At 43.6% G+C, this 14,096-nt stretch overlaps 1 protein-coding gene across 2 annotated transcripts in view; it reads right to left on the bottom strand.

Moving 5' to 3' along the window:
* GAS2L2 (growth arrest specific 2 like 2) overlaps positions 1-14,096 on the bottom strand; it is a 55,522-nt gene that overhangs the window by 14,105 nt on the left and 27,321 nt on the right. For both annotated transcript variants that reach the window (XM_077482171.1, XM_077482170.1), the window contains exon 5: positions 5,241-5,337. In XM_077482171.1, coding sequence (XP_077338297.1) covers positions 5,241-5,337 — 97 coding nt within the window. The remainder of the gene's footprint in view (positions 1-5,240; positions 5,338-14,096) is intronic.

The raw sequence follows: 14,096 nt of genomic DNA on the forward strand, positions 1-14,096 counted from the left end.
TGTGGTAAGGGGTCGGGATCGGTGATCCGTGATCAGGAGAGTCTCATAGACTCGCTGATCACAGAGAGCGCCCCTCAGGGGGCGCGCAGGCCGCTCGTGCACTGGACGACGTCAATAGACGTCGTCCCGACAAAGGAGGTCCGCGCTGTAGCCGTCATTTGGCTATAGCGCGGATCTCTAGTGGTTAAACAGGTGTGGAGTGTAATGACCATACTGATCATTGCTGAAAGTTTTGCATACTACCCTCAGAAATCATCAGTTTGGTTAAAAGAAACAAAATGGTCTTATCTGTTAGGGTGAGTTCACCTTTGTGCTCTTTTTTTTTTTTTTTCTTTTTCTAAATTCCAGCTACCCTATGCACCAATATAGCATTCATGTATTTTTATTTTTTTTTGCAAAAATATCAAAGCTTTCCATTAAATCAGCAGTCACTTACTTTTCTTGTCCTAATCGACTTTTCCATTAGTAATGTCTTCTTCCTGATCAGACTATAGGTCAGTGATGGCGAACTTTGGCACCCCAGATGTTTTGGAACTACATTTCCCATGATGCTCATGCACTCTGCAGTGTAGTTGAGCATCATGGGAAATGTAGTTCCAAAACATCTGGAGTGCCAAGGTTTGCCATCACTGCTATAGGTCATGACACAGGAAGGAGTTGACCAGCTGACCTCATTAGCACACACCCTGCATCATCCACCCTCCCATTCCCAGGTGCACATTTTTAAAGGAAATTCAATCAATCAGTGATCACCCTTCACATTAAATCCACAATCAGATTGCACAGTGTACGGCCATCTTTATACAAGTGCATAGGAGGGAGTGGACACAAACACTCAGCTGTCAAGCCCTGTTCACAACTCTGCATAGTGGGAACTCACGTTCCCACATGCGTCTTTTTTTTTTTTTTTTTGTGAGGGGGAGGTGGTTTGGAGCATTTTTACTCATCACACATAGGGCAGTCTATCCCCTGAATGGGCTGCCCTACACACAGCACACAGCAATCGCCCTAAAGAAGCTTGATGCCCCTTTCACACAACTGCAAATTCAAAGTTGCACGATTTTGACACCATTTTGACGCAATAGAAAGAATGTGTAACTCGCATCAAAGTCAGACCAAAGTATTACAGGGACTACTTTGAAGTCGGTGCAACTTGAAGTCGCACAGATATGAATGGCACTCATTGGAAATCATGGGGTATGACTTGAAATGTGACTTTGCAGTCCCAAGTCACAGGACAAGTCGTACAAGTGTGAAAGGGGTCTTATAACTTTTTTAGAGTGGAGGTTGGTGCGTTTTTACTGCAATTTATGAAATTCAAGGAAATGTGAATGGAGCCTCGTTGTGTTATCGCTCCAATTTTACTTTCAAGCCCCATTCACATCTAGCATAGTGGGAGTGCACATTTTGTGTCTCATTTTTCCTGTGATGCATAGGGCAGCCTGTTCATTTCAATTGGCTGCACTACATGTGGTTAATGGGACAATTTAACATTTTGTGGGGGGGTTTTTACTGTGCGTTTTGCAGCATTTTCCCCTTGTTTTTTCACATGGCAAAATGTGTGTTTGCTTCTTTGTTTTATGTGCCATTAACAATTAATAGCACTGAAAGTGCAACTAGTAATTTTAGATGCAGAAACATGACCATACACTAAGCAATCTGATTGTATATTGTGTATTTAGTGAGAAGCGTGATCACTTGTTGATTGCATTTCATTTAAAAAATGTGCACCTTGGAATGGGACGGTGGATGATGCAGGGTGTGTGCTAATGAGATCAGCTGGTCAACTCCTTCCTGTGCCATGACCTAAAGTCTGATCAGGAAGAATACATTACTAACGGAAACATCTGGAAATGTGGATTAGGACAAGAAAAATAAGTAACTGTAGATTTAATGGAAAGCTTTGATATTTTTGCAAAAAATGTACATGAATGCTAAACTGGTGCATAGGGGAGCTGGAATAAAAAAAATTAAAAAAAAGTATACAAAAAGGTGAACTTATCCTTTAAGGGAAATTCACCTTGCATGTCATCATTCCAAGTTGCTATGGTTTTTAAAGTCAATTTTCTACTGTACATTTTGAAAAGGTTTGTTCAATTTAATTTTAATTAACGCAGTGTTTACTGTAAATATTCATAGCAGCTTTCTTGCGCTGTTTAAGATGTTCTGTTTTGAGAACCCATCAGTCAAGGTATTATTGCATTAACTAGTTAATTGCTTTTGAATATTTTAATGTTAGAGGTGTAAAGCTGGCCATATACTAGGCAATCTGATTTTACAATCTGTTCTAGATCTACTATCAACCATGTTGTACAAGGGCATTTCTGACTGGATACAAATTGAATGGATTGTTTAGGTTTGTACTTATCTTGCATAGTTTTGGTAACTTCAAAGAAGATCGTACAGGGTTTGTACATTCTGTATAATGTATAGCCAGCTTAAAATTCAAGGCAGATAATGACAGTGAACCTACAAGAGAGTTATATCCCTCTATCAAATAGAAAGTACGATAGACTTAAAGTGGTTGTAAACCTCTGAAATGAAAAATGAACAAAGCATACACATGCTTTGATCCAAAGCACCTATTATGATTTCTGTCTGCTCTGCTATTTCTCTACTATTCTGCTTGGCTCACTTCTGGTAGTGTATGCCAACACTAGGCATTCTTTAAAGATGGCCTTTCGTTCCCCCCCCCCAGCACACAGCAGGTGAATGACAGCCTCAGGTGTGCATGTTTCCCCATGAGACTGGGTAGAGGAAGTGAGTTCATTCCCTACACTCAGGCCTCAGATTACACTCAGCTCCCTGCTCTGTGTTGTGCTGTGTGTGTGTGTGTGTCTGTGCTGCGCCTTCTAAAGTTTAGAAATGCTGTGTAAAACCTGGGCTTTAGGAGGCTGTAGAGAAGATAAACAGGTGGATTTTACATAGGAGGATTTATTTAATCTCAGTGTATCACCTGAGGCCAATTACTTCACTGGGTATATGAGAGGGTTTACAACCACATTAACAATTTTCAAATCCTGGCCAGTTCTGACATTTTTCTTATATGTGTGTAGCGCTGGCTCCTGACGAGCAGGCGCTATATGTTTTTCAAAGTAAAATTTTCCTGAAACCACAGTTGGGTTTTGGGGCTAATTTTCTAAATTCATGGTTTCAGTACCAGTCTAGCTGGGTTGCACTGGGTTCTCCTTGACCGCAGGTGTCGCTGTCACCGCCGGCAAGAGTAAGAACGCAGTCTAGCTGGGTGTATTGAATGCCACTGTTCTTTCGGAACCAGCCCAGTGGGAGTGTTCTCCTGCTGTGCATTCTGGGAGGTGGTATTTAAGGTACTGACATGCTTCGGGGTCTGTTCAGGAGAATATTTCTGCCTGTTTGGTTCTGGTCCTCCTGACCAGCCCAATGGCCCTCCTGGCCTGGGGTGCGGAACCATGCACTTCAAGTCTCGGGGCTGGCTAGCCCGAGGCAATGCAACTGCAGGGACAAGCCTGAATGGATTTCAGGGCCTATTGATTCAAAGGTGGTCCGGTGCCATCTCATCTAAGGGAGAGGCCCAGCAACTGGAGAAACCCCAGGGGCGGACTCTTCAGGAGAAGGCCTGTGTGCAAGGCTGGCTTCTCTGAAGGAGCCTGGAGGCTTAGTTGAAGGACACTACATGGATCTACACTCATACGGTATTTCCAGATCGGCTGAGAGATACTGGTACCATATGATAGCTCTTTAAATTTGTCTATGTCCCTCAGTGATGCTCAAGTCTGTGGCAGAGACTTTTTCAAATATTCTACACTCAATTCTGTGGCAGAGACTTTACTCAACACCTTAACGGCTGCTAGGCCTAGTGAGAGGAGGTCTATCCAGGGGTTGTAAAATCCAGCTGTGAAATGGTTGCCATTCTCTGGATTTTTCCTATAAGACTTTTCATTTTTGCAGTCTAAAGTACCTGAACTTACTCCTAACCCTCTACCCTAAACTGAGAGACTCTGTTTCTGTTTGAAATAAATAAGCCAAAATAAGATTCAGTGTCAGTTTCCACATTTCTTTGGGCCATCTACTACAAGAACCCCTAGACGGAGAAGCAGTCAAGAAGGTAACGGTAAGCCCAATAAAACCAGCAGCTCTATCCGGCGGTCAGTGCTACACATGTTAGAATAAGCATTTTGTTGCTAGAAAACTACTTTGAAGCCTCAAACAATAAATGTTTTTTGAAAGCAATGGCCCTGGAGAATAAATTGGTGTTTTCTTGCAATTTTTATCTAGTACGACATTCGTTCAGCTGTTTATCAAACACAAATTTTCCGGAAAAAAAAAAAATTTAAATGCACAAACACAGTAAAATACCCAATTTTATGATCAAATATAAAAGATGATGTTGCACTGAGTACATAGATACCAGACATGTAAAATTATACATGCCCAGGAGATGGTAACAAACAATGGTACCAAAAATCTCCATAGGTGATGATTTAAAAGCCTTTACAAGTTACAAGTTTAGTGTAAAACATGAGCTCTGGTGTTAGAATTATTGCTCTTACTGTAATGTGTGGTGTAATCACCATTTACATATGCATGCAGGATGTCAGTGCACAATTGCATTTGCACATGAGCACGGGGATGGGGCCACTTTATATATTTTAAATTCTATTATTTATTTTATTTAATTATTGTTATTATTATTATTTTTTGCATTGCTTCTTTTTGATATTTTTTATAATCAATTTTATTGCTATCATCAGGGATGAACAACATCTCTGCATGGCCAGTGACAGGTACTCTTTATAAAGAAATCAGGAGAATATCTTTCTCCTGCCCTCCAAGGCAGATCAATTTAATCAGCTGCCTGTCTGGCCAGTACAGGTCAGTAAACAAAAAACAAAACAGGAAGTTACGTAATACATACCACTTCCGGCTTCATGCGTCACAGAGGAAAGGGAGGAACCAATCTTTCTCCCTGTGCGCTGTCTGTAGCCAGCCGACAGCTGCTGCCATGATCCTGGTATTACTACTTGTTCCCAAGGACATATGAGTATGTTCTAGGGACAGGAATTGGCAGTCCACAGCTAAAGCATTACAATAAGGATCCTTATTTTCAATAAAGCAACAGTTATATATTTTAAAATTACAGTGGCATCGCTAAAATAAAGATCCTTTTACTTCTGATAAAGCTTTGTGAATTGAGCCTATTGCCTTTTCTTTTTCACTAACTAGGCACAGGTATAAATAATGCCCTGTTTAAGGATACATACAGAGAGAGGTACAGCGGCAGGGGTCGTGCTTGTCCAAATAATGCTCCAGCGTGTCCCAGCCCCCTCCTACTCTGACCATCACATGGTTACGAAGAATCTATAAAACAGAAACCTGCTTACTAAGAAACGTTTGATAATATCAATGTTGAGTCAATTTTATTAAATACAGTAGATAGGCAAATTATTTCTTTAGCGCCCAGAATATCAGAACAATAACTAACTGAAAACAATAGGCTATTCATGTAACATTTAGCTGCAAATCATATATCTGCCGGTTGGTAACAACATTACAGATTACTAAAAGACTATGGGGTGGTTTACTAAAACTGAAGCGTGCAAAATCGATTGCAGCTCTGCACACAAACCAATCAGCTTACTTCTTTTTTTGTTTGTCAAAGCTTACTTGAACAAGCTGCAGGTAGAAGCCGTTTGGCTACCATGCACAGTTGCACCAGATTTTGCACTCTACAGTTTTAGTAAATCAACCCCTACAGTGAGGGAAAAAAGTATTTCCTGACAGACTCCATGGCAGCAACATGTGGGTTAAGTCCCGCCTCCATTACCCTATAGGACACTACTCCCATAAATCTTTGCTCCCTGCCCATGGCTGTGTTCTTTTTTTGTCCTCCTCCGTAGGACCCATTATGGTCTGTCTACCTGAAGATTGCTCCCACACGGTTCCTTTATTGGTTTGGCCGAATAGCGACTGTGGACTGGATTGTCGCATGGCTCCGCTAAGCCCTAGCTACTAGCGGAGTATGGAGTGGGCACTGGATATAAGCGCTGGAGGAAGCCAGGATCCTAGCCATTGGCAAGCAGGCTGCGCATTTGGTCGAACAGCCCAGCTAAATAGCAGGTGACCTATTTTGCCCTGAAAAGTCCGGTGTGTTTTCCTTACCTTCGGGCCAGAGACAATTGTGTGGGAGCGGTAAGATTGTTCCTCTTTTCCATGGCAGCAGTTTGTTCCTTGCTTGTTCTTCATTTCCCTTCATTTCTCCTGTATGTAAGTTTGTAGTTACAGGCATGGCGGCTGGTTAATCCTGCGTTATAGCCGTCGCTTACTTCCTGTTTTTTCGTTTGTATGATGGTTCTGCTCATGCGCGAGTGCGGCGCAAGAACGAGGCTTGGTTCGCGCATGCGCGATAGCAGAAAATGGCACTAATCGCGCATGCGCAGTGGCGCCGCACATGACGCTTTGATGAGGTCACTAAGTCCTGTTTTAGTCAGTCTGTTATCTTTTCTTATCTATATGTCTCTTCTATCTCTGTCTTGCACTAGCCCATCTAGGTCAGAACAGCAACGCAGCTCTCACAGAGGAAGCGATTCTCCAAAGTCTTACCACCGGCATTCATATTCTAAATCTAAACATCACGGCTCACCCTCAAGATCTGGGCACCGTAGCGAGGATTGATCTTGCTCCTCTACGGCTCATTCCAGCCGTTCAGTTGTCAGTACCTGCTGGGGATGCAGGTTGCAAGTTCCTACTGGGAAATCCCTGTGTGACCCCTGATTTTCCAAAGCCTCTAGTGAGAGAGGGGGTATGGACCAGCAACTAAGATCCCTTGTGGAAAAGGTGAAAGAATCCCTCAAGGGGATTGGGGCCAGTCAGACTCTTGTGCCTCAGTCAGAGTCACCTCAGTCAACAGTGAGGGAGTCGCAAGTTCAAGAGAACGGGGAGTCCTCTCTACCAAGCCACCCTTCCGATGCTGCGTCAGACAGAGAATCTGAGGAAGATAGTCCCTGTGTGGGGTTTGAACTGGGAAGATGAGGTGGCTAATCCTTCCAAACAAAGGAAGTATTTTAAACAACTTAATAAGGAGCGTCTCAACTTTCCATTCCTGTCTGAGCTTGGTGAGATCATTACGGATGAGTGGAGTAAGGTTGAGAAGAAGAATAGTATGCTTTCAAAAGTCTTAAAGTTATATCCCTTTGAGGAAGATGAGGTCAAGTATCTGGAATCGGTTCCGCTAGTGGATGCAGCGGTGATGAGACTAGTAAAGCATGTGACTCTTCCACTGGAAGACACCGTTTCATTCAAGGATGCCTTAGATAGGTGGATTGATACCGATTTAAAGAGAATTTACCTCACTGCTGGTATGGCCTGCAAACCAGCGTTCGCTTTAGCAGCAATGTCCAAGGCCATGGAACTATGGACGGACAGTGTGGATGATACCCTCAGGAACATTTCGGTTGAAGTCGCAAAATGTTCTATCCAGGAGTTACGGCTTGCATCGGCTTTTCTGGGGGAGGCCTCGATTGACATCATCCGCTTGGTGTCTCGGGTTATGCTTTCAGCTGTCACCGCCAAACGTGCTCTTTGTCTCCGTCCCTGGCTGGCTGATCCAGCCTCAAAACAGGTATGGTGCCATATCCCCTTTGAGGGCTCTTCCCTTTTTGGCAATAAATTGGATAATGCCATAACCCGGGCCACTGGCGGGAAATCGGGGTTTCTCCCTCAGGATAGACGCTTAAAAAGCCAGAGAAGATTTTTTCCTAAGAAGCAATATCAGGAGCAGGCCAGGGAGGCCCGTAGCTATAGACCTGGTCGGGAATGTTCCAGGTCATGAAAGTCAAGGCAGTCTTCCTTTAAGAAATCCGCCAAGAGCAGTGCGACAGGAGAGCGTGAACCAACTAAATCTTTGTGAGATTGGGCCCGCTCAGATAGGCCAGGTAGGGGCTCATCTTCTACGTTTTCAGCATGTCTGGGCGGCCTCAATCCAGGACATTTGGACTGTCAGAACGGTCTCTTCAGGCCATTCTTGGACCTTCAGCAGGTCCCCAAGACTCCGGTATGTTCCCACCTCCCTTCTGGCCTCCTGAGGAAAAAAGGCAGATCCTGTTAGCTTACGTGAAATCTTTATTGGCTCAAGGCGCTGCCGTTCCCGTGCCAGATGATCAACGAGGGTTGGGAATTTATTCTCCTCTTTTTATGGTCTAAAAGAAAAACGGAACTTGGGGCCAGTTATAGACCTTACACATCTGAATTGCTTTATCAAAAGGGAGAGGTTCAAGATGGAAACGTTGTCAACAATATATCAATCAGTCCAGTCAGGCGATTGGATGATTTCAATAGACCTAAAGGACGCTTATTTTCATGTCCCTGTGGCAGAAGATTTTCAGCAGTTTCTGCGATTTTCCGTGGGCAAACTACATCTTCAGTTCGTATGTCTCCCGTTCAGGCTTTCAACATCCCCCCCCCCCCCCCGAGTTTTCTCAAAGGTGTTGTTTGCTGTAGTGGCTCTATTGAGAACCAAAGGAATTCATCTTCACCACTATTTGGACGATCTTCTGCTGCTAGCACAAGGGTCAGGTTATCTCCACTCTTCAAGAATTCGGTTGGATCCTGAATCTAGAGAAAAGTCAGTTAATTCCTTCTTAGTCTCTTGTATTCCTGGGAGCCCTCTTCAATACAGTAAAGGGTACCATCTCATTACCCGAAGAGAAGGTGTCGGTAATTCGGGACAGAATTCGTCCGGCTCTCTCAGCCTTCCATCTCCAGGCTCTTCAGTGTCTGAGGATTATCGACACCATGGTGGCCACGATTCCAATGGTGAAGTGGGCCCAATGGAAGATGAGACCTTTCCAAAAAGGGTTTCTTCACCAATGGCTAGGCGCCAAAACTCAGCTTATCCGGATCACATCCTCAATGAGAAGCTCTCTGCCCACGTGGCTTCAGAAGGAGAATCTGTTCAATTGTCATTCCATTCTCCCCATTCTCATGGATAGCAATAACTTCGGAGGCCAGCAACAGGGGCTGGGGCGCCCACTGTTTGACAGAAGTAGCACAAGGCACCTGGGACTTCCCTTCCAGGAGGATGGTGTCGAACGTTCTAGAATTAAGGGCAGCTTTCCGGGCGCTCCTAGCTTTTCATCATCTGATCTCGGGAACCTTGGTTCTACTCAGACTAGACAACACGATGGCAGTGGCATATATAAGGAGACAAGGAGGTACTCAGAGTCTGTCTCTACTTTAGGAGGTAGAGCCAATTATGTCTTGGGCTCAGAAGAACCTGGTCAACATTACAGCAACTTATGTTCCAGGGATGCAGAACGTTCAGGCAGACTTCCTGTCTCGAGTCCGTCTGGACAACAACGAATGGTCCCTTCATGAGGAAGTCTTCAGTTGGATTCTAACGTTGGGGTTCTCCCCATGGGTCGACCTGTTTGCCTCCCCTTGCAACAAGAAGCTGGCAAGGTATTATTCCAGATTTCGGGATCCTCAGGCTTACGGGGTGGATGCACCGACGGAACAAAGGTGGTTCAACAGAGCTTACGCCTTTCCTCCAACTCCTATTATTCTACAGTTCCTGCGGAGACTCAGATCATAAGCAGTAGAAGTGTTGGCTGTAGTACCTTACTGGCCTAACAGGCCATGGTTTCCACTACTAATGCTCCTCAGTGTCTGAGACCCGATTCCCTTACCTCTCAGGCCCGATCTTCTATCCCAGGGCTCGAAGCTACATCCCTGTCCGGCCCATCCATGTCTGAGGGTCTGGTTTTTGAGAGGGGAAGGCTAGAGGCTCTGGGTTGCCCCAAGGAGGTCATTCCTACTCTCATGAGTGCAAGAAGGAAAAGTACCAACCAGGTGTATGAAAGGATTTGGTCTAGATTCACAAGACACATGTCCTCCAGGTTTAGTTCTGACAGTAATCTGACAGTTCAGGATGTTTTGAGTTTCTTACAGTCTGGATTAGACATCTCCTGGATTAGCGCTCTTCGTGTACAAGTGTCTGCGATTTCGGCTTTTTCTGGAGTTTCTTTGGCTAAACATCCCTTGGTTCAGCAATTCTTTAAGGGAGCAATTAGACTTAGACCACAGAGGAAAACTAGATTCCCCAAGTGGGATTTACCGTTGGTTCTTGACTTCTTCTCACAACTGGACAAACCATTTTCAAGCAAAGAATTGTCCCTAATGACATCTTTTTTAGTAGCCATATCTTCGGCAAAGAGAGTCTCTGAAATACAGTCTCTAGGATCAAAGGAGCCTTTCCTCACGTTCTTCCCTGACAGAGTGGTCCTAGTGCCAACGCTAGGATCGAATCCCAAGGTTACGTCAGTCTTCCACGAAAATCAGGATATTACTCTTCCTACCTTTAATTCTGCTGGGAGTCAGGATTCTCATCCTCTTGACATGGGAGTTATTTTGAAGCGATACTTGGAGGCTACAGCTTGTTTCCGGCAATCGGATTACCTTTTTGTTCTTTTCCACGGTAAAAGCAAAGGCCTTAGGGCTTTGGTCAGATCCATCTCCACGTGGGTGGTTCAGGCGATCCAGTGGGCTTATAAAGAGAAGGGTTTGGCTCCTCCTGAGGCGGTTACAGCACATTGCACGAGAAGTCTCTCTACTTCTTGGGCAGCTTCACGTCATGTGGCTCCTGAGGTTATCTGCAAAGCAGCTTCTTGGTCATCCATTCATACATTTATGGCTTATTATTGTGGTGAACCTGCCAGTTTATCTTCTGTTGATTTTGGTTTAAAGGTGCTGTCGGTCAACAGTGTTAAATAAATCTTTGTTCAGCATTTTGTCCACCCGAGTGTGTTTGGCGAGTTATTTCCCACACGTTGCTGCCATGGAGTCTGTCAGGAAAACGGAAAATTCCTATCAAAATACTTACCGTAATTTTCCTTTCCTGATGGACTCCATGGCAGCAGGAGTTCCCTCCCAAAATGGCTGGAGTAGGCTAGTTACTGAACACGGCCATGGGCAGGGAGCAAAGATTTATGGGAGTAGTGTCCTATAGGGTAGTGGAGGCGGGACTTAACCCACACGTTGCTGCCATGGAGTCCATCAGGAAAGGAAAATTACGGTAAGTATTTTGATAGGAATTTTCCGTTTTTATCCCCTGCTGATTTTGTACTTTTGCCACTGACAAAGAAATGATCAGTCTTTAATTTTATTGGTAGGTTTATTTCTAACAGTGAGAGACAGAATAACAACAAAAATATCCACAAAAACACATTTCAAAAAAGTTATAAATTGATTTGCATTTTAATGAGTGAAATAAGTATTTGATCTCCTATTAATCAGCAAGATTTCTGGCTCCCAGGTGTCTTCTATACAGGTAATGAGCTGAGATTAGGATCACTCTCTTAACGGGAGTGCTCCTAATCTCAGCTTGCTACCTGTATAAAAAACATCTGTAAACAGAAGCGATCAATCAATCAGATTCCAATCTCTCCACCATGGCCAAGACCAAAGAGCTGTCCAAGGATGTCAGGGACCAGATTGTAGACCTACACAAGGCTGTAATGGGCGACAAGACCATCGTAAAAGAAGCTTGGTGAGAGGGTGACAATAGTTGGTGAGATTATTCACAAATGGAAGAAACACAAAATAACTGTCAATCTCCCTCGGTCTGGGGGCTCCATGTAGGATCTCACCTTGTGGAGTTTCAATGATCATGGGAATGGTGAGGAATCAGCCCAGAACTATACAGGAGAATCTTGTCAATGATCTCAAGGCAGCTGGGACCATAGGCACCAAGAAAACAATTGGTAACACACTGCATTGTGAGGGACTGAAATCCTGCAGCCCCAAAGTCCCCCTTCTCAGGAAAGCACATGTATAAGCTTATTTGAAGTTTGCTAATGAATATCTGAATGATTCAGAGGAGAATTGGGTGAAAGTGATGTGGTCAAATGAGACCAAAATCAAGCTCTTTGGCATCAATGCAACTCGCCATGTTTGGAGTAGGAGGAATGTTGCCTATGACCCCAAGAATACCATCCCCACTGTCAAACATAAAGGTGTAAACATTATGCTTTGGAAGGAGGGGGTTGTGCTAAGGGGACAGGACAACTTCACTGCATCAAAAGGATGATGTATTCTCAAATCTTGGATGAGAACATCCTTTCAGCCAGGGCATTGAAAAGGGATCCTGGATGGGTATTCCAGCATGATAATGACCCAAAACACAGGGCCAAGGCAACAAAGGAGTGGATCCAGAAGAAGCACATTAAGATCCTGGAGTGGCCTAGCCAGTCTTTAGACCTTAATCCCTTAGAAAATATGTGGAGGGAGCTATGAAATGTCTGACCTCTGTGATTGCCAACGAGGGTTTTGCCACCAAGTCCTAAGTCATATTTTGCAAAGGTGTCAAATACTAATTTCACTCATTAAAATGCAAATCAATTTATAACTTTTTTGAAATGTGTTTTTCTGAATATTTTTGTTGTTATTCTGTCTCTCACTGCTAAAATAAAGCTACCATTAAAATTATAGACTGATAATTTCTTTGTCAGTGGGTAAACGTACAAAATCAGCAGGTTTGGGGGAAGCACTGCTCCCCCCAAAAAAACTAAGGGTCTCACTCTGCAACATGCTGACAGGACACAGGCTTTTCTACTCAGGCTACAGTGGTGTACTTAGCATATATGGCATCTGGATGTTATCCCTTTTTTAACATCTACCCTACAAAAAAGAAAGAAAAATGCAGTAATAAAGTAATACAGTGCGCTGTGCTAAATTGTGGGTGTATCTAATTATTTTTTACACTCATACCCTCCCTCTTATTTACAATAGCACTGGTATATACCTGAGTGCAAGCAGTGCACAGCCATTTGTGTCTAAGAGAGGTTGTATGGGGTTCCTGGGCAGGGGAAAAGTGCCTGCATTTACACTGAATGGGCTCAGCTGCCTCTGTGCAAGAGCCTTAAACAAAAAGTCATAAAACGGTCTGCTGTCTAATACAGTGATGTACAATGTAATGTCCTACTGGTTTACAGTCTACTAACTGAAGATAGTAAAAAAGATCAGTGGACAGTTATGATCTGACTTTTGCATTATAGGGCTTAGTACACCAAAGCTTGCCAGGCACATTATCAACAGCTGTGGAATGGATTGTTTAGTTAGGGGCTCTTGCCCTGGTTTTGGATAAATGTTTGAAAAATTAATGGACATTATGAAATCTGATGGTAACGTGTAGTCAGCTGAAGCTAAAATGCATGTGTGATTTGCCATAGCAATCGTTATCTCCAGAAATACGATTCTTAGGTCCCTCTCCAAAAAACCCAAGTTGGACCCAATGAAATCTTCCATTGGTCTTGGAAAAATAATGAATGTGGGGCTCTCCTTTTCTGTTCTCCATAAAAAGCCTGCATAAAATTTTATGACAATATGGAACATCTCTGTGTGCCATAACCTGCACTTCTGAAGCTCAGGTATTTGTTGCATTCCATACACATAATATTTTACAGAGTTCCATGCAACTAATATTTTTAAGGGCCAATTCATATCAGCAGTGTGTTCCACTGTGAGGAGAACAGGGTGATGCACTAATTACAGAATGCCACAATGTTTAGATTTTTTTTTTAAATGTTTAACTTTGTTGCAATGTCACAAAGTAACATTCTATTCATCTTTATTCACCACAGCATGTTGTGATGCAATGTAGTACGAGTTCATGACTTACCTTTTTAAGGGCAATCCACATGGCTCAGTAGTGCGAACTGAACACATAGGACTCAAGGCAAATTGCCTTGTGTATGTGTTGGGACTGCATTGGACAAGGCTGTCTCGTGCAGCTCAACACATATAGCAGGGATATGCAATTAACGCTCTCCAGCTGTTGCAGAACTACAAGTCCCATGAGGCATAGCATAACTGACAGCCACAAGCATGACACCCAGAGGCATGATGGGACTTGTAGTTTTGCAACAGCTGGAGGTCCGCTAATTGCATATCCCTGACGTATAGTATGAATGGACCCTAAAAGCTGGGGTTTTACTTTACCAAGTGGTCTCACATTGATGGTGACCTAAATTCTGTTGTAAGGCTTCTGTCAAGGTGGAAAGATTAGTTTGTGGGAAAATGTCCAAGCTGCAATCCCAATTTTGCTTACTTCCATTGCAACTGTG

This window comes from Lithobates pipiens, unplaced genomic scaffold (assembly GCF_037356315.1).
Source record: "Lithobates pipiens isolate NorthernLeopardFrog02 unplaced genomic scaffold, aLitPip1_a1.2 Scaffold_16, whole genome shotgun sequence".
Classification (NCBI taxonomy): domain Eukaryota; kingdom Metazoa; phylum Chordata; class Amphibia; order Anura; family Ranidae; genus Lithobates; species Lithobates pipiens.